The 19044-nt window shown below is 36.1% G+C and overlaps 1 protein-coding gene across 3 annotated transcripts in view; it reads left to right on the forward strand.

Annotated features, from left to right (window-relative positions):
* Nucleotides 1-19044, forward strand: part of AHI1 (Abelson helper integration site 1) — a 204351-nt gene that overhangs the window by 41430 nt on the left and 143877 nt on the right. For all 3 annotated transcript variants that reach the window (XM_024759139.1, XM_024759138.1, XM_024759140.1), the window contains 6 exons: nt 3579-3711; nt 7187-7310; nt 11257-11486; nt 13074-13180; nt 15744-15862; nt 18433-18563. In XM_024759139.1, coding sequence (XP_024614907.1) covers nt 3579-3711; nt 7187-7310; nt 11257-11486; nt 13074-13180; nt 15744-15862; nt 18433-18563 — 844 coding nt within the window. The remainder of the gene's footprint in view (nt 1-3578; nt 3712-7186; nt 7311-11256; nt 11487-13073; nt 13181-15743; nt 15863-18432; nt 18564-19044) is intronic.

Here is a 19044-nt window from a genome sequence, read left to right on the forward strand (position 1 = left end):
GGTAAATAATAATAGAGTGCCTATCATGTACATAAAGACACTATCTTAAGTTCTTTAGTGAGCTGGGGAGTTTTATTAGTTTGTCAGAGCTGCCATAAAAATATATCACAGACTGGGCCTCTTAAACAACAGAAATTTACTTTCTCATAATTCTGGAAGCTGGAAGTCCCAAGATTAAGGGTGGGCAGCGTTGATTTACTCTGAGGCCTTTCTCATTGGCTGGCAGGTAGCTGCCATCTTGCTGCTTCTTCATGGTCTTTTCTCTGTGTGCGTGCATCACTGGTGTCTCTTATTATTATTATCAGATTAGGGCTGTACCCTAGCAACCTCATTTTAACTTAATCAGCTCTTTAGAGACCTTATATCCAAATACTGTTACATTCTGAGGTACTGGGGTTAGGGTGTCAACATATGAATTTGGAGGGACACAGTTCAGCCCGTAAATCTACAATTTATGAATTCGTGAACTTTTTTTATAGCTCCTGGCTTCTTCCTGAGTCACATTTTGATAGAGATAGGTATATGTATATATCTTTACCACAAGTTGAGCTGTATTTAAGCTTTTTCTAAAGTTCTCTTACTTGGTTAGCGTATTTTGTAGTGGCAAGAAGCATTACTGATAAAGTTTTGCAAATCTCTTGTTTCCATAAAGAGTAGAGTGGTTCATTTTATATACTCAGTATATACAAAGAATGACTATTTTCCTAGACCTGTTCACATTTTGTTTTGCATGATATCTGACTTTCTTTCTGAGGCTAATTTTACAGATACATCTTAAAATCAATTTTAAATACTTCAGACATAATAATATGGAGAGAATAATACTTAGACTGTGGCCTTGGGGACCTTTCACGTCAGTTGGGGACACGGGAAGTGGTTACAGTGTTGTTCACTGTCAGGTTTGCTGCAAAGAAGTCTTGAGGAAATATAGCTATAAAAATAATTGTTTAGATCAGTAGTTCTCAAAGTGTGATTTGGGGACTGCTGGGAGTCCTGAGATACTTTCAAGGGGTCTGTTGAAGTCAGTCTATTTTCATAATAGATCATAATGATTCTAATGATTCCATAATGATTTAGTTTTTCTTTCTGACTTTCATTCTCTCACAAGTATACACTGGAGTTTTCCAGAGACTAAATGATACATGATATCACAAGAGGGTGAATGCAGAAGCAATTATGAAATTCCAGCTATCTTTTATTAAGCCAGATGTTAAAAAGATTTTCAAAAATATAGAACAATTCCACTTTATGTAGTTATTTTTCATAAAAAGAAGTTATTTATGTTAACATTTAATAGGTTTGCTCTGTTGTTTTTTAAATGATTAACAAATACTTTAAAAATTTCTCAATTTTAATTTCTAATGTAAATATCTGTTTATATAGCCACATAAACAAAAGCTTTTTGGAGTCCTCAAAAATTTTTTAAGACTGTAAAGCACCCTGAAACTAAAACAGTTTGAGAATTTTAGCTATGTAGAAGGTGATCTGGAGTGGTGGAAGAAGGGTTCATTCAACAGGTTGGTGGAACTTGAGGTAGACTTTAAAGCATGGCAAAGTTAGGAGTGGGTGAAGAGGACAGGGAGGAGTATTTCATATTGTGGCAATGTTGTAAATAAATGGGAAAGCACCTGCTGTATTCCTCAGGCACTCAAAACTTGGCTGGCTGGAAACCCAAGTTTGTTGTATAAGAGGTAAAAGTGGTGTGATAGATTAGGCCCACATTGTGGAGTGGCTCAAATGGTAGGTAGCCTAATATTTGATTGTGTGGGATTGAGAGATAATGGGAGGTTTCAGGTAGGGAGGAATCACGATAACAGTTGTATTTTAGGACAGATTAACGCTGGCGATGGCAGGTAGATCTTGAGGTAGGATACATCAGAATGAGAGAAAGGTAGCCGTTGCAGTCATTGATGTGTGAGGTGAGAAGGGTCCAACCTTGGGGTATTGGTGGCAAGAGTGAGAAGTAAGAGGTCAATACAAAAGGAAAGACCTAGTGTGAGTTAGTGACTGACAAGGTAGTGAAGAAGGGGAAAGAGTTGAAAATGTTGAGGATCTTTATTGCTGTTATTAAACGTTCATCAAGTGCCTCTTCTGCGTACAGTGTCAAACGCTGGGAATACAAAGGAAATGATGGTGCCGTTAGTATTTTGGCTTAAGTGATGAGGCACAGAGTTTTCCTTAAGTACATCTCCTCCTCTAAGAGCAGCAGCAAGTGGTTATGAAACTTCCTAACTTTTCCTTCAATTTTTGTCTTCTTTTTATCCCCTTTTCCCTTTTCTATATCATCCCAGTAGAGAATGGAGGGAAAATGATGTCTGGTACATTATTGGCACCTAATAAGTGTCTGTTGAATTTTTCGCCTTTCTAGTAGCTGCTCATAATGCTGCCTCTTCATAATGCTGCTAAATCTTGATGCTACTTGTGAAAAACCTGGTACCAATCTAGAAGGCGGGCCCTTGAACCAGTAGTCTTTGACTCAGCCCGTTAAGCTGGGCATAACCCTCTGAATAATCCTTATTAGCTATATATAGTAATAATAATTACAGGTTTACTGTGATGAATATATAAAAAGACATTTGTAATAAAGTGCCACATTCTTGACATATAGTAAGGGCTCAATATATGTTCAGTTGAACTTTTTGAATAATAAGAAACACAGGAACTAAGGCTCACAAAAGTTTGAAACAGAGAATTAGGACAAATAAAAGTAAGCAGTGGGCTTCCCTTGTGGCGCAGTGGTTGAGAGTCTGCATGCCGATGCAGGGGGCACGGGTTCACGCCCCGGTCCGGGGAGATCCCACATGCCGCAGAGCGGCTGGGCCCGTGAGCCATGACTGCTAAGCCTGCGCGTCCGGAGCCTGTGCTCTGCAACGGGAGAGGCCACAACGGTGAGAGGCCCGCGTACCGCAAAAAAAAAGTAGTATTTTCTACAGCAGATAATAATTCACAGAAAGTTTTGGTTTCATCTGATAATAAGGAATGAAACATAAAAATTATGAAGGAATTTTAGTAAAATTAGTGAATGAGAAATCAATAGGAGGTGATTGATTTACTTTGAAAATACATTTTGGAAGGCAGTACAAATAGTGGTTATTTTAAGAGAGAAAAAAAGAAAGAGAATGAATATTCATACATCATGGACTTCAGCTAGGCCTATATGGCATTTATAGACTCAGAACAAGTTTATGGTTCAGCAAAAATCACTTATTAGTTGCTGTCATGAAATAAGGGTGTAACATACATTCATTTTTGTGGCTGTATAAAAATAATGTGGTAGTGACAGCTTTAGAGTATCAGATATTGAAATTTTCTGTTCATATTTTGGGTGAATAGTGCTAGTTAGGCATGGAGTATAAATTCACTTAATTTTCTGGAGAACTGAAAGTGATTCTCTGCTTTGAAAGTAATTTACTATGGTTTTCCATCATTTGCTTACTTGCTTTCTTCTTCCTCTGCGTCACAGTAAAGGGACTTTTTAAAAAACCAGAAACTGCAACAGCTACAATAATTGAAGTTAACAGCTAGCTTTCATATTTTCATGTTTCTTCATCTGTATTAGTAAAATGTATGTTTTTCAGGCTTGCCGTATCCCAAACAAGCACCTCTTCTCACTAAATGCAGGAGAGCGAGGATGTTTTTGTCTTGCTTTCTCCCACAATGGAAGAATATTAGCAGCAGCCTGTGCCAGCCGGGATGGGTATCCAATTATTTGTGAGTAATGATCCTTCTGTTTAAGCTGATTGTAGTCTATACGCAGGATGATTTTTGGTTTTTAAAATTCATTGAAATCTTAATTTGAGTCATCCACCAGTACTACTAAATTAAAATAGATTTCCTCAAGTAAAGTAACAATTCTTTTATAATAATTTTGCACTTTGCTATACAATGTAGGTCCAGAAATAGAATGAAAATGATCAAATGAAGGAAGATAAATTTATTTTTAAAACATTCAGGAGGTATTTTTTAAAGCATTTTCTACTTTAAATATAGAAATTTTGCAACATGAAGGATTAATAAATCTCTTGACGAATTTTAATCCAATTTTAGTCAGTTGATAGTAGTGATAATTTGATTATGAAAGCCCTCAAATTTGTTATGTGCAACTAAGACCTGGCACAGCCAAATAAATAAATACTTTTTAAAAAGAAAGAAAGAAAAACTTGAATTTAGATATACTTACTGCTTAAATCTCATAAAACAAAAGAAGAATCTTTGTTGTTGTTTTTTGATTATGGTGTGTCTACTAGGAATTCATTTAGCTTCTAGGATGTGCAGATTGATGTTTTTCACAAGTTTGGGAAATTTTTCATCTTTATTTCTTCGAATGTTCTTTCTACCCCTTTCTATTTCTTCTCTTCTTCTGGAACTCCCATCATTTCTATATTGGTACACTTGATGGCGTCCTACAGGTCTCTGCACCTTTATTCATTTTCCTTTGTTTTTTTTTTTCTTTCTGCCCCTCTGACTGCATAATCTCAATTGACCTGTCTTCAAGTTTACTGACTATTCTGACAGTTCATATCTGCTGTTGAGCCCCTCTAGTGAATTGTTTATTTCAGTTATTGTACTTTTCAACTCTAGAATTTCTGTTTGGTCCTTTTTTTTTTTTTTTTTTTTCTTTGTGGTACGCGGGCCTCTCACTGTTGTGGCCTCTCCCGTTGCGGAGCACAGGCTCCGGACGCGCAGGCTCAGCGGCCATGGCTCACGGGCCCAGCCGCTCCCCGGCATGTGGGATCTTCCCGGACCGGGGCACAAACCCGTGTCCCCTGCATCGGCAGGCGGACTCTCAACCACTGCGCCACCAGGGAAGCCCCGTTTGGTCCTTTTTTATATTCTCTATTAATTGCTAAGAAATAATTCTCACACCTTCGTTCTTTAGATGTGGTTTTCTTTATATCTTTGAACATGTTTACACAAGTGAATTTAAAGTCTTTATCTGGGAAACCAGTGTCATAGACAGTTTCTGTTGACTGCTTTTTTCCCTGTGTGTGGCCATACTTTACTATTTTGGGGTTTCTTTAGGGGTATGTCTCCCTAGAAAATTAGGTATTTTAAATATTACAATGTGGCAACTCTGGAAATCAGATTCCCCTCTTTACCCCCCTCCATCTGTCCACCTGGGATTTGTTGTTGTTTGTTTAGTGATGTTCCTGGGCTAATTCTGTGGTCTTTATCCTTTGTCAGGTTTTACCCCTGGAGTCGTTGCTTGGTTAGCTTAGTGGTCCGCTAGTGGTTAGAGAGGGATTTTTAAATGCCTGAGTGAATGGGTCTCCCAGCCTGTGCTGAAGTGCCGTGTGTGTGTGTGTGTGTGTGTGTGTGTGTTTTCAATTCTAAGGTAGGGAGTTTACAACTTTGCCTTAGCCTTTACTTGCACAGCCCTCAGGGCAGTCACAGTAAGAGACAGGGCCTTTCAGGTCTTTCTTGCACAGTATATACACAGCCTTTCATGTGTACGTGTCCTTCTAGATTCCCCAGAATGTATTGGAGCTTTTCAAAGTGCCCTATGAACATCTCATTCCCAGTTTTTCCTTTTGAATTTTTTGGTCAGCTTCTTCTTAGGCCCACCTGGTATCACTGTGTCAGATAGCCACACCACTGATTATTTCATGCACCCTAGAGTTTCAGCTCTTCACACAGATCATGCTCAGAGCCAGGTCAGATAAAGCCAAGCCCTGAAAATGGAGCCTTTCCGGGAGCTGCCAAGCTGTCCAGCAGTGATAAATCTTGGAGATGGGGCTTTGGAGATCTTCAGGTCTCTTCTGCCCCATCCCATAGCTGCTAGGCTGCTGGTTTTCTTTGTAGTTTCAAGGCTGTTGGTTTTGAAGTCCACTTTGGAGCTTGGGAGAGGGGAATGGGAACAGGACAAGTTAAAACACCGCAGAGCTCAGTGTTCTTACCAAGATTCAGCTGTTTTCTTTAATAAATGCTCCTCAGATTTTTGCGAGCCTTTCATTTCCAGAGTTCTGAAAAAGTTAATTTTGACAATTTTTGCCAGTGTTCTCGTTGCTTTTATGGGGAAGCAGATCTTCCGAGGTCCTCATTTTGCTATTACAGAAGTTCTTGTGTACTGCTTGATAGTTTAAAGAGCAGTTGGTTTTACCACTAGGTGGAAGTAGAGACTTGGAGAGTATTTTCTGTGTTAAGTTGTTATGTTACATTTCATACCTTGTTTATCAGATTAAATCTCTGTTCATTCTCTCACAATAGTGTCTATCATTTTTAGTATTAGAATTTTTTTCTCACAATAGCACAGTTTAAATTTCTCATTGCTTCGAATAGTTAAATTTTGGTTGGAATTTGATTGATTTTCAGATAAAATAATATCTTATTCATGAAAGACCAAATTACAGAATCTTTGAAGTGAATTGCAATTTAAAAGTTATTTGAGGGACTTCCCTGGTGGTCCAGTGGGTAAGACTCCACACTCCGAATGCCGCGGGCCTGGGCTCCATCCCTGGTCGGGGAGCTAGATCCCGCATGCATGCCACAACTAAGAGTTCGCATGCCGCAGCTAAGACCCGGCACAGCCTAAATAAATAAATATTTTTTTAAAGTTATTAGATTAATAAATTGATTATCAAAGATTATTAGGATTGCTTTGAAGAGATAAGAATAATTGTTAATTGTAGCCCATTATAAAATTTTCGGTATGTAAATTCTTGTGTCTAAAGCAAGTAAAACTTACTTTTAAGTAGATTTTGACTTTTTTTTTTTTTAAACAAGATGTTGGGGGTAGGAGTTTATTAATTAATTAATTTATTTTTGCTGTGTTGGGTCTTCGTTTCTGTGCGAGGGCTTTCTCTAGTTGTGGCAAGCGGGGGCCACTCTTCATTGCTGTGCGCGGGCCTCTCACTATCGTGGCGTCTCTTGTTGCGGAGCACAGGCTCCAGACGTGCAGGCTCAGTAGTTGTGGCTCATGGGCCTAGTTGCTCCACGGCATGTGAGATTCTCCCCGACCAGGGCTCGAACCCGTGTCCCGTGTATTAGCAGGCAGATTCTCAACCACTGCGCCACCAGGGAAGCCCTAGACTTTGAAATTTTTTAATACTGAATATGTCTTTGGTGATAATATTCTTACAGACAGTGCTTACCTGGTATACAAATGATTATAAATTATGAATTTTTATGTTATTCAGTTAAGAATCCTCTGTCTGGAAACATACTAATTTTTGAATATTTTCATTAGTATATGAAATTCCTTCTGGACGTTTCATGAGAGAATTGTGTGGCCACCTCAATATCATTTATGATCTTTGCTGGTCAAAAGATGATCGCTATATTCTTACTGCGTCATCTGATGGCACTGCCAGGTTAGTATCCTTGAGAAGTACTCGCTGTGTATGCTGCTTGCCCTCAAAGAAAGCAGAGAGAATGAATATAAAGTGATAAAACTACTCTTATGCTTCAGTGATGTTTTGCTTATCAAGGAACCATCATAAACATGCATCATACAGACTCACTGATTAAATAAGAAGTAATGAAAACGTTTTTCATAAAGGCATTCTGTTAAATATATTTCGTTTATGTAATATATAATGTTTCTAGTCCTCACTGTCTTTAAATGATCATTTTGTACACTCTTTGACTAATATTTTGAGATGAAGTTCTTAAAGAACTGAGAGTTTTCCTGGAATATAAACTCTTGATGGCAGGGATTCCACCTCCACTGTTAGCTGGATGCAGAGGCCAGGACATGGTACTGCTCAATGCACAGTGTAGGGTCAGTAAATGAATATGCACCTTATGTTTTAAGAGCTTAATAGATTGTCAACTATTTGCATTGTTCAAAATGTCAGTTTTGAAAATAATTTAGCCCCTTCCAATTTAATAAGTATCACAATAAAATATTTTAAAAGTTACTTTTTTAATCTGTTACATTTATTTCCTACCTCTGTTGTCTCTTTAGTATCTTCCTCTATTGATTTTTTCCTCTCATCTTAGAAGTATGTTCAAATCTCCTTATCTTAAGGAAATCTTTTTCTAAACTCCTCCTGCCTTTCAGGCGACCACATTATTTTTCTTTCTACACCATCAAGAAGCATCCTATACACACTGTCTTTACTTTCCCCCAGTTAGTCTGGCTTTCACTTCCAGCGTGCTATATAAACTTCCTTTGAGAGAGCTGCAGTTTCTTACTAATTTTTGGACCCACTGGCTAGTTTTAGTCCTTACCCTGTTCGCCTTCACTGCAATAATTCATTATTGACCAGTCTTGAAATATTTTCAAGTCATGGTTTTCATTGACAACCTCTTCTCTTTTCTTTTTATCAGTCTGACCAATTCTCATTCTCTTGTTCCTTTTCTTCTGCCTGTTCTCTGTAAATGCTTATCCCCAAGATCCTTTATTCGATGTCTTCTGTGGTTTGGTGTGCTTATCCTGGTCTCTCTCATCTCCTTGGCTTTGAATCTCACTTACATGCTAATGACTTGGAGCTCCTTATCTTTTTCCGAATTCAACTTTGTATTACACACTTCTGTCTGGATTGCCCAATGGCACCTCAGATCCATAACGGAAATCACCAAATTTTGTTTTCCTTTTTTAGCCCTCATATAGTTTTAATGGCATCCTTATCCACCCTGTCTCCCAAGCTGGGAACTCAGGGTAGTACTCATGTTTCTTTTCTACATACAGGTAGTTCTAAATTATATTAATTCTACCTCCTAAAAGTCTCACATTCTGTCACATTCTTTCCATCCTCACTGCTGTTGCCTTAATTCAAGTCCTTGTTATCTTTTGCTTAAACTGTTGCTGCTAAGCTTTCCCAGTGTTCACCCTCTAGCTCCTCCATCCCTGCTATGCTAAACTTCTTTCCAAAACCATCTTTCATAATGTCTTGACTTTAAAAATCTTTGAGCTTTGGAAAATATTCCAGTTCCTTAGTGTGGCATGACAGGCATGACCCTCATTGACCTTCTGTCGTCCCTTGTGCACTTCCCATGTACCCTCCGCCTCACCCACACAATCTTTTGAAATACCTTTAGCATCTTATCTTCTTTGGCATCTCCATGTTACCTGTGGGCTCTTCCTATGCTGACATGCATGCCCTTCTCCTCCCCTTCCTGCCCAACTCATTCACTCAACACATGTCTAAATGCCTTTTATAAGCCAGGGTGGGCTCCTAGTCATCATTTAAAACCCAGCTCAGATTTTACCATTTCTTGAAGTCAACTTGGGTTTCCTCGCACAGCATATATTGTAGTAAAGGATATTTTTTTCTTTATGTAGCTTGGAAGTTGATACTAATTTAGGACCCTTTACATCCTAAAAATACTGTTGTGAAGGATTAACTGAGTGAAGAGAGAAACACTGTGGCTAGAACAAAAAAGACAGTGAGGTTTTTGAAAGAGGTGAAGAATACTTACACTGAATGAACTAAAGTCAAAAGGAAGAGAACCAGAGTTGCTAATGCTCAGAAGTGGCAGGAGTTCGGGTTTCTGCCCAGGTCTTCTGTTATCCTCTGGGGTCACTGTCACCTGTGATTGTTAGCGTCTCCTGAGTAACTGTTTTCCACTGGTTAGCTCTCTGCCAGATGGGCTTAACCTAAATCTCCGTCTTTAGTTATCTTCAGTATAATTTGAGAACACTACAGATCAGCAGCTCCTAATATAATCAGAAAGACTTATCCATGTGTAATGGCTCCCAGATAGACCCAGAAGGCCCCACTCTGCCCTCTCTTCACACATACTGTTTTAACTTTGGAATGTCTTTTTTCTTTCCTAATTCTGATAATTTTTGTGTGTGTTCATCTGGTCTTTACAGATTTGTATATCACCATTCTTCTCTGTCTACGGTCAATCTGATTTTTTTTCACAAACCCATTAATACATTTCTTTTGATCTTGGATTCTACCATTGCTTGGGTGATGAAAGCCATCATTGGTACCGATTCCGCTTTTATGTAAAAAGCTTCATTTTTATTTTAAGATATTGTGTCTGTTCTAATTATATTGAGCTGTTTTTAAGGTACAGTTGCTTCATTTCTTCTTGTTATATAGTATTTCAGATAATGCCGCTGAGATTTATTAGCAGCCCACTGAAGTTTTTATCTTTTAGCATTCTCCTTAATATTCCCTCCAAATTAGTGATTTTGTTCTTTCTATAAGTACTATATTTCATGTTACATATGTTCATTGAAAGTATCACTGTGGTAAAAATGTTTATGCAGTGACACACATGCTTTACTTTTACTTGAAAACATGTTCTTTCACTTCCTTCATTTATTAGGTTGGATTCTTAGTAATTAAAGATCATATCCTGTATTTTAAGCAGCTGCTGAGAAAACTTATAGAATGTTATTCTTGAATAGCAACTGTATTTTTTTATAGATAATTTTGAAAAAGACTTAATTTGCTTCAGTTCTTAGACAGTAATTAAAAGGATGAACTATAAATCCCCATATTAAAAAGTTAATAAATTCTTCTAATTCTGATAACTTAAATTTTTAAAAATCGAGTGCTTCACACTCACAAAGCACCTGTTTGTTCCTAGATTTTGCCTGTTTTTGCATATTGACTTGCAGAGTATCTAACATGATAGTTTAACTCTTAGAGTTTACTCTTGTCAAGACTGTAGCAATAACAATATTAATTTCTTTTAAATCACCTATTATATAAAGGAAGAGATAACAAGAGTATTAAACATAAAGTGAGTGCTCGATGTTAGATAGCCTGTTTTCTATAAAATATTGTAATGATTTTAATGTTATTTTACTCAAGTATTTATATAGTAATTTCAATGTGCCTTCTAAGTCTTTGAAATGTTTATGTTCATTATCTATGCTTTGAAATTACAAATATAAAGTTAATAGAGTACCCTATTCTCTAAACCCTCAACTGTAAGCACTTTGGAAAAACAATATACACAGCCTAAATGGGAAATCATTGAAATTTCTCCCTCTGTTTTGTTTTTTACTTAAATGCAGTATTTTACCAACTATCCAATGTGTTTACTCAGTGCCAAAAATAGGTAGGTTTAAAAAGTACAGACATATACAAGTACAGTTTTTTCATTTTACAGTATAGATTACAATTAGTAGAGGAATTAACCATTATGCTTGAAAATAACTATAAGAAATAGCTTTGTCAAACTGAAAGAACTCTGGCTATCAAATAATGTCATCACATTATTTTTACTGTTATAAAATTTACCACTGGTTGTTGTAACTTGCTTACTTTTATAAAGTCCATTGCCCATATTGGTTCTTAGAGAAATGTCTACCTTTCAGAAGCAATATGTAACTTTTTTATCCTTTTCCAGGATATGGAAAAATGAAATAAACAATACAAATACTTTCAGAGTTTTACCTCATCCTTCTTTTGTTTACACGGCTAAATTCCACCCAGCTGTAAAAGAGCTGGTGGTTACAGGATGCTATGATTCTGTGATACGTATATGGAAAGTTGATATGAGAGAGGATCCTGCCATATTAATCCGACAGTTTGACGCTCACAAGAGTTTCATCAACTCTCTCTGTTTTGATATTGAAGGTATGTCCAAGAATATATGCCAGTAAGGCTAGTTACATGAAGAATTTTGAAAAATTTTCTGTTTCACTAGGATAATAATTATTTAAGCTTGAGGGTGACTTTATGTATCAGATAAAATTAAATGTTTGTGCATATTTAGATTTATGCATATTTTGAAGATCATATGATAGACCTTGGCATAAATTTGGCACTGAGGGAATTGTTAGTTAATTTTGAAGTCAATAAATTTCTAAACACTTTGATTCAACTAATCTTTGCTGTAACAACCAGTCCTGTTCCAAATTGCAAAATATATTTTATTGGATTGGTGATTATTCCCTTAGTAGGTTTTTTAAAGGGCCGTTTTATGTAAAGGGTAAAAATGAGGAAGATGGGGGGTGGAAATCCCAGAGGAATATTGAAAATATATATTTTAAATGTAGCAACAGGATTTTTTTTAAAGTACAGAAACATATAGAAGGGAGATTTGCAATTATTTAAAGGTTTAATCTTAGAATATGAGTATTATGGACAGTGTTTAAAGGACATAAAATATAGGTTATTTTGTCAGCTGGAATAATAAAGAAATTCATTATTAAATAGTCACCTTTTCTATTATTTCACATACTAGGTGTGTATAGCTATAATAAATTGGTATGGGATCCAGATCAAAATGATAATACTGCTAATGTACTCAGTTCAACCATAAGGATGTTTATAAGTAGGAACACATTCAGGAAAGGTCAACCAAGGATAGAAAGGCGTCTGAAAATTCTGTCATAATAGAAGTAGCTCATAAAAGAGAGATGAAGAATTTCTTCAAATATTTGGTTAAGATGTGGAAAAAAGAGAAGTCCTTCTACGTCGCTCTGTAGGTAGAAGTAGGGCCAAAGCTGCAAGAAACAAATTTTCTTTGCTTAGAATTAGAAAGAACATTCTAATATACAGAGCATTTCATCAGTTGAATAAGCTGCTTTTGTGTAAAATATTACATTCACAGTTGCTGAACAACCATCTGTTCATAATGGTTTGTAAGATATTCCTGACGGGTTATGAAGTTGAATCTGATGATCTCTGAGGTCCCATTCAACTGTAAGATGGTTTGACTCTAAGAAATGATGCTGAACTGAAGCACCTGTTATTTATTAATTTATTCATTCCCTGGTCATTTTTTGAGTTCCTACCAGGTCTCAGGTATTATGCTAACAGTATATATTAGAGTATAGGTGTTTTTCCAGGGATATAAAATAGATTATATAGGTTAATAAAGGTGAGCAATACAGATCGTTTTGGATATTTCAAATAATTTGTTTAGCTTTGGAATTTGAGCCACATACACATAAACTGAGATGCTCATTTCTTTTTGTATTCAAATTCAGGTAGGTGACAAAGGGAAATAAATCATCAAAAATAATTCAAAAGGGTGAAGAATTCATTTAAAGATAGTTGGGATCTGATTGTTTGCCTTTTGGACTTTTTAAAAACTGTAATGCCTTTTACTAGCCCTTCAATTCTTTGTTTTATTGGGATGTGTTTTCCCAATTTCATAATATTTGTTTCAACCTCTCTGTGACATTTATACGTAAGTAATTTTATTTTTTTAAATAGGTCATCACATGTATTCAGGAGACTGCACAGGCGTGATTGTTGTTTGGAATACATATGTCAAAGTTAATGATGTGCAACACTCAGTGCGTCACTGGAGTGTAAATAAGGTATAGAGCCATTTCATATTTGGGGATTTAATTAAAGAAATGGGGGGAAAAAATTGAACCGCATGACTTTAAGATGTCAGGACAGATTCACTTTGTTATAAAGCAGAAACTAACACACCATTGTAAAGCAATTATACTCCAATAAAGATGTTAAAAAAAAAAAAGATGTCAGGACATTCCGTTCGTTCTTTTCAAAGAAATTAAATTTTTCTCAGTCCCTGAGAAGTCAATTATCATGTCTTCCTGATGGCTAATTGATAATATAGTGACGTAGTGAAATTTTCTTCATTTTGGCCAGGCTTTTGTTTCTTTTTTTTTGAGCCCTAATTTGCCCTGTGGTATTCAGGGATCCATTACTGAAATTTATACAAAATGAGGTATATGTTATATCACCATCTATACATAATAACTTATATTTTCGCTATTCATATTATTTTTTTCTTGGTCTAATAACATCACTAAAAACACTGTGCTCAAGGTTTTGTTAACAGTGCTATCCCTCAAAATTATGTGATCAAGATTATATAAGTATGAGAGGGCCTATCATTTAATCACAGTAATTGTTTCATTTGAGATATACTAAATTGGCCGAAACAAATGAATGATCTCATTTTTGAAGCAGAGTGTTTTAAAGATGGCTTGTATACCAAGCAACTTTGTTGGTGCATATTTAGTATGTTTAAGTTAAAAATACAAAATGAATCATTAAACCTGAGTTGTTTTTATATGTATTGATATAATTTTTGTCTTACATGCTATACCTGTGTTCTTCAGTTTTGTTCTTCTTCATAATAGATTGTAATTGTCCCTGTTTGAAAAAAAGACATTCTACATGAAAAAGAATTTCCAGGAACTTTAGTTAAATCTGTTGAGTCTGTCAGATCTGTTTAAAAACCAGTCTATTCTATTTTTAGTCATTCTCATCTAGTCTGTCAGATTAATGAATGATGGTTTGGGATTCATGTTGTAGCCTAATTTCACACACTTCGAAAAGAACTTTCTAATTACTTATATATTGATACCTAAAGGATTGGCAAGGCTCCAAAGGCACCATTTCTAATCATTTGAGTCTACAATGCAGTGTATTATTTGTATTAAAAATCATGTGTTTCTTTACCTCAATATAGTAACCAAAAGGCAAATATACCTTGGAAATCTGCCTCCTGGTGGTTACTTGAGACAGTCGAAAATAGAAAGTTAGGAAATGAGCTGGGATGTCTTTTTAGTAGCTTATGTCCTAGGACAGATGGGAGACTGCGATTTCTTACTTGGTTCTCTTCAGCCAGCAGTGGGGGGAAGGATGCTGGGTTATACACATCTGTCCCTTAAGATGAGGTGTCCATGTGCTGTTGCACACACTCCTTGGTATAGCGTGTGGTCTTTAGAACTAGGGCTTGAGCATGAATATGATAAAAATATGAAGGAACTCATTAACAGATACTACAAACACTGAATCTACCAGCAGCTTTCTCAAACCTGTACCTAACACTTAACTTGTTATGCAGCCTTGGTTTTGATTTTGCACATTTGCATCTGTGTAAGTGGTGCTTCAATTGCTCACACCTTCAGTAGTGCATCTCCACCTCCAAATCATTGTAGTTGGGCTCAGTAAAATCCCCATCTGTGGTATCAGTATTTGACTTTATTCTGTAACTTGTAAAAAGCTGACAGCAGGTTTTAGCACCAAATAGCGGTAGGAGGGGCTCAGCTGCTGATACTAGGATTGTAGCAGTTTGTACCCCACCTCAGCTGGTGCCAACCCACCTCTGAAGAGGAGACCCTCTAAGAGAAGCGAGCAAGAATAATAAGGGGTCCTCGAGGGAGAAGAAGGCTAATTCAGAATTCTGCCTACAGGTTAAAGCAGACCCTCTCTTGACTCTTTAGACTTTAGTTTAAGCAGTTGTGCATTTGCAGTTTTTTTCTTTCTCCTGGTAATGGAAACAAGAACCTTTGGAAATTGTCCTTATACACGGCTTGTTCAGGCAGATTCTCCTTCAGTGTTTGTGTCTTTCTTGACATCATTAATCAGGCCTACTTATAGTCTTCTTCTATAAGTAGAAGATTTAGCTGCCTTAAGTATCCAAACAAAAAAAATTACTATCTAAACTAAGTTATTTCAGAATAAGATGCTGATAATTTACCTTTTTCAGGACAAGTGGAAATAGATGTATGGAGAAATAATCTGAGACTAAAATAGAACTTGAGAGCTAATTCTATACTTAATTTTGAATTTATAAAAATTGGAAAGTTTCTTATCTGATGATAAACAGACAGTGTAGTGTTAGAAGATGTGTTTGTAGAAAGTGCTTCTTGTTTGGGAATATACTACAAAAACACTAATTAAATATGGTGTTACATAACAACCAAAAAATACATTTTAGCAGCTTTATTTTTGTCCTTAACCTGAAGTTACTTGGAATAATTTTGCTAACAATTTTAAAACATCCTGTATTGTGCAATTGAAAATGACATCTTAAAATTAAATTTGTACACTTAAAAGGGCTTAACTGTAGACAAACTTTACAGTGGTAATATTTTATAATCTTTTTTAAAATCATTTTAGGAAATTAAAGAGAGTGAGTTTAAGGGGATTCCAATAAGTTACTTGGAGGTTCATCCCAATGGAAAACGTTTGTTAATTCATACCAAAGACAGTACTTTGAGAATTATGGATCTCCGAATGTAAGTATATTTCAGTATTTGCAGGTTACGTGCTCATAGAATAAGTAATGATTTAATTCATATTTATAAAGTGCAGCTGTGGTTCTCAACTAGAGAATTTTGTCCCTCAGGGGACCTCTGGCAGTGTCTAGAAACACTTTTGAATGTTTATTCCAGTATCTGGTGGATAGAGACCAGAGATATCACTGAGCATCCTGCAGTGCATGAGACAGGCCTCTGCAACAATTATCTGACCCAAAATGTGAATAGTTCTTAGGCTGAGATGTAGTCTATTGTTTTTTATTTTCACAATAAAAAGAAAGAAACTACTGCCATCAAATATCTTTTATCTCTATGATATTGGTTTAACATAGTATTATGATCTACTATCATGCCTGAATGAGAGGGCTTTTGATTCATACATCCTTGTTTTTCCTTTTTGTTTTGTTTCTAAAAGAGGCAAATGAAAAGAGATATTCTTAACGTAAAAGGCAGAAGCAGAGTTCTAGGAAAACCAGCATGGACTTCTGGTGTGCTTTGGTTTTTTTTTTTTTTTTTTTTTGTGGTACATGGGCCTCTCACTGTTGTGGCCTCTCCCGTTGCGGAGCACAGGCTCCGGACGCACAGGCTCAGCGGCCATGGCTCACGGGCCCAGCCACTCCGCGGCATGTGGGATCTTCCTGGACCGGGGCACGAACCTGAGTCCCCTGCATCAGCAGGTGGACTCTCAACCACTGCGCCACCAGGGAAGCCCTGTGCTTTGGTTTTGACGTTAAAAGTTCCTGTAAAACAAATGGAAGAAAGCTATTTTATTAAATTTCGTTATTGTATTTAGGAAGGCAAATGTGGTAATCCAGGTTAGTTTATTCTGCAATCATCACTTTAGGGCTAACCATTAAGCCCTTCAGTATTTATGTAGAACTGTTTGAGACACTGGCATGGGTGCTGTAGGAGAATGATAAGCAGAATTTGTTCATCAGGAATTTATAATCTAGTTGTACTACCTCCTAAATAACATACGAAACATTTAGGCTTCATTGTGAGATCTTCAAGGATAGGAATCTGCTTATTCTTTTTTTTCTATACATCGTACCCACGTCATACCTAACAGATAGCAAGTACTCAATAAGTATTTTTAATGAGTATAAATACATAATAAAAGGATTGTATTTTTCATGGCAACGGTAAAGCTGATAGCTATAATATAGTCTTCTGTTAAAGACTCTGTGGCAAGACTGGTCTTTGAGCTCAATCTTGAAGGATGGGTAGAATTTAGACAAGATGGCAGTGTCCTCACTAGGGTGGAAAACATGAAAAGCCTGGAATAAAGTTTGGAGGTAGAATAATAGAAGCTGTATTCAGGGCAGAGTGAGTTAGTCTGTATGAGCATGGGTTTCTTGCTAAGGAATGCTGAGAGAGAATCCAACAGAAATTAGAGCCAGACTTTAGAAGACCAGGCCTGCAGAGTTTGTTTGTTCTCTTTTTAAGCAATATAGTATTCAGCCTATGATCATGCTTGGGCTCTAGAAGAAAACTGCTTACAGTCAAATACTGCCTGTTCCACCCCTTACTAGTTGATTAATCTCCCTGTGTCTCCCTTTCCTCATCACTCAAATGGAAGAAATAATATACCATCCTCATAAGTGTTTTGTGAGGAATAAACTAGTTTATACATGTAAAGTACTTAAAACATTAACAGATGTAGCAGAAGTGTTTGACCCAGTAACCTTAGGTTTAGTTATTTATGTTAAGAAAATAATTATGAGGCAGTGCAAAAATATATATATACACAAGGTTGTTCACAGAAAGCATATTGATGGTAGGGGAAAGCTGGAAACATCCTAAGTGTTATCCAACAATAGAAAGTTTCTTAAGATACATTTAGACAATGATATAGTATATGCCTATTAAAATGATAATGTGTAATCTTTATTTTCTGACATGGTGGCCATTATTCATGACTCATTGTTGACTGAAAAAAGCAGATAACAGAGCAGTATATGTAATATCTTCTCTGTAAACCAGGGATGATAATAGTACCTACCTGGCACATAATAAGGACTAAAACAGTGTTAGCTGTTATTATTCATAAGTTAAAAAGCCTGGAAGGTTATATACCATATTTAATAGATGATTCAATAATGTTTTGTGTAATACTTCTGCAATGATCAAGTATTCATTGTTTGATTTTAAAACTTTATCACATGGAGAAAATATAAGAATATAAAAATTCTGTTCAGTTTTTAGTAACCAATACAAATGCTACTTCCAAAGTAGTCTTTTGCTCCATAGCTAGAAATCATCTCTCCTATCCAAATCTGAAAAGTACTCCTTCTGTTCTTTTGTGGCACTTTCTACATCCACTTTCTATTTTACTTTAATGCATTTCTTCTCTCTCCTGCTAAATTATAAGCTCCCTGAGCTCTGGGATTATCTCTTCTTTATTCTGCGTCCATCATAGAATGTATCCTGCATAACAGATTCTCACAAGTTGTTTGTTAAATGCAAATGAAGTATTTAAAAGTTTTCCTGCCACCAGTCTTTTAAATGGGTAAGACAGGTTTCATTTGTAAAATCTTTTTGGCTCCTAGATTAGCAGCAAGGAAATTTGTAGGTGCAGCAAATTATCGAGAGAAGATTCACAGTACTTTGACACCATGTGGGACTTTTCTCTTTGCTGGAAGTGAGGATGGTATAGTATATGTTTGGAACCCAGAAACAGGTAAATAGTATTTCATCGAACTTAAACAGTTTGTTTGTTTTGTTTTTGATGAAGTATAAAAACTACAATTTTATGGTGTAATTTTCAAGGAAATTCTGATTTCAGGTTCTCAGTTATGTTTTTCAAAATTGGAAAGCTGATAATGGAATTCAGCTGCAGTCTAAATTTATATTAAATTCTGTTCTTTATGGTTTTGATATCTTCATGGATTTAGAATTTCACATTGTAATTCAAGGTTTATTCTTTCCTTGCTGGTAATGAGATATTGTTGAACTTAGAGAAGTGTTTAATGATGACTGTAATACAAAACACAGTATTATACACTGAATTTAGAGTACAACTAGGTATACAAATGGTTAACCATTCTACATTTTTATTAGAAACAAACATACTCCTGTCAGTTTTGGATGTCTGAAACTTAATAGCAATTTTACTGTAATTCAGGTTTGTTTGTTCTTGTTTTTTTTTTGTGGTACGTGGG

Source organism: Neophocaena asiaeorientalis, unplaced genomic scaffold (genome assembly GCF_003031525.2).
Source record: "Neophocaena asiaeorientalis asiaeorientalis breed wild unplaced genomic scaffold, Neophocaena_asiaeorientalis_V1.1 scaffold5, whole genome shotgun sequence".
NCBI classification, from domain to species: Eukaryota; Metazoa; Chordata; class Mammalia; order Artiodactyla; family Phocoenidae; genus Neophocaena; species Neophocaena asiaeorientalis.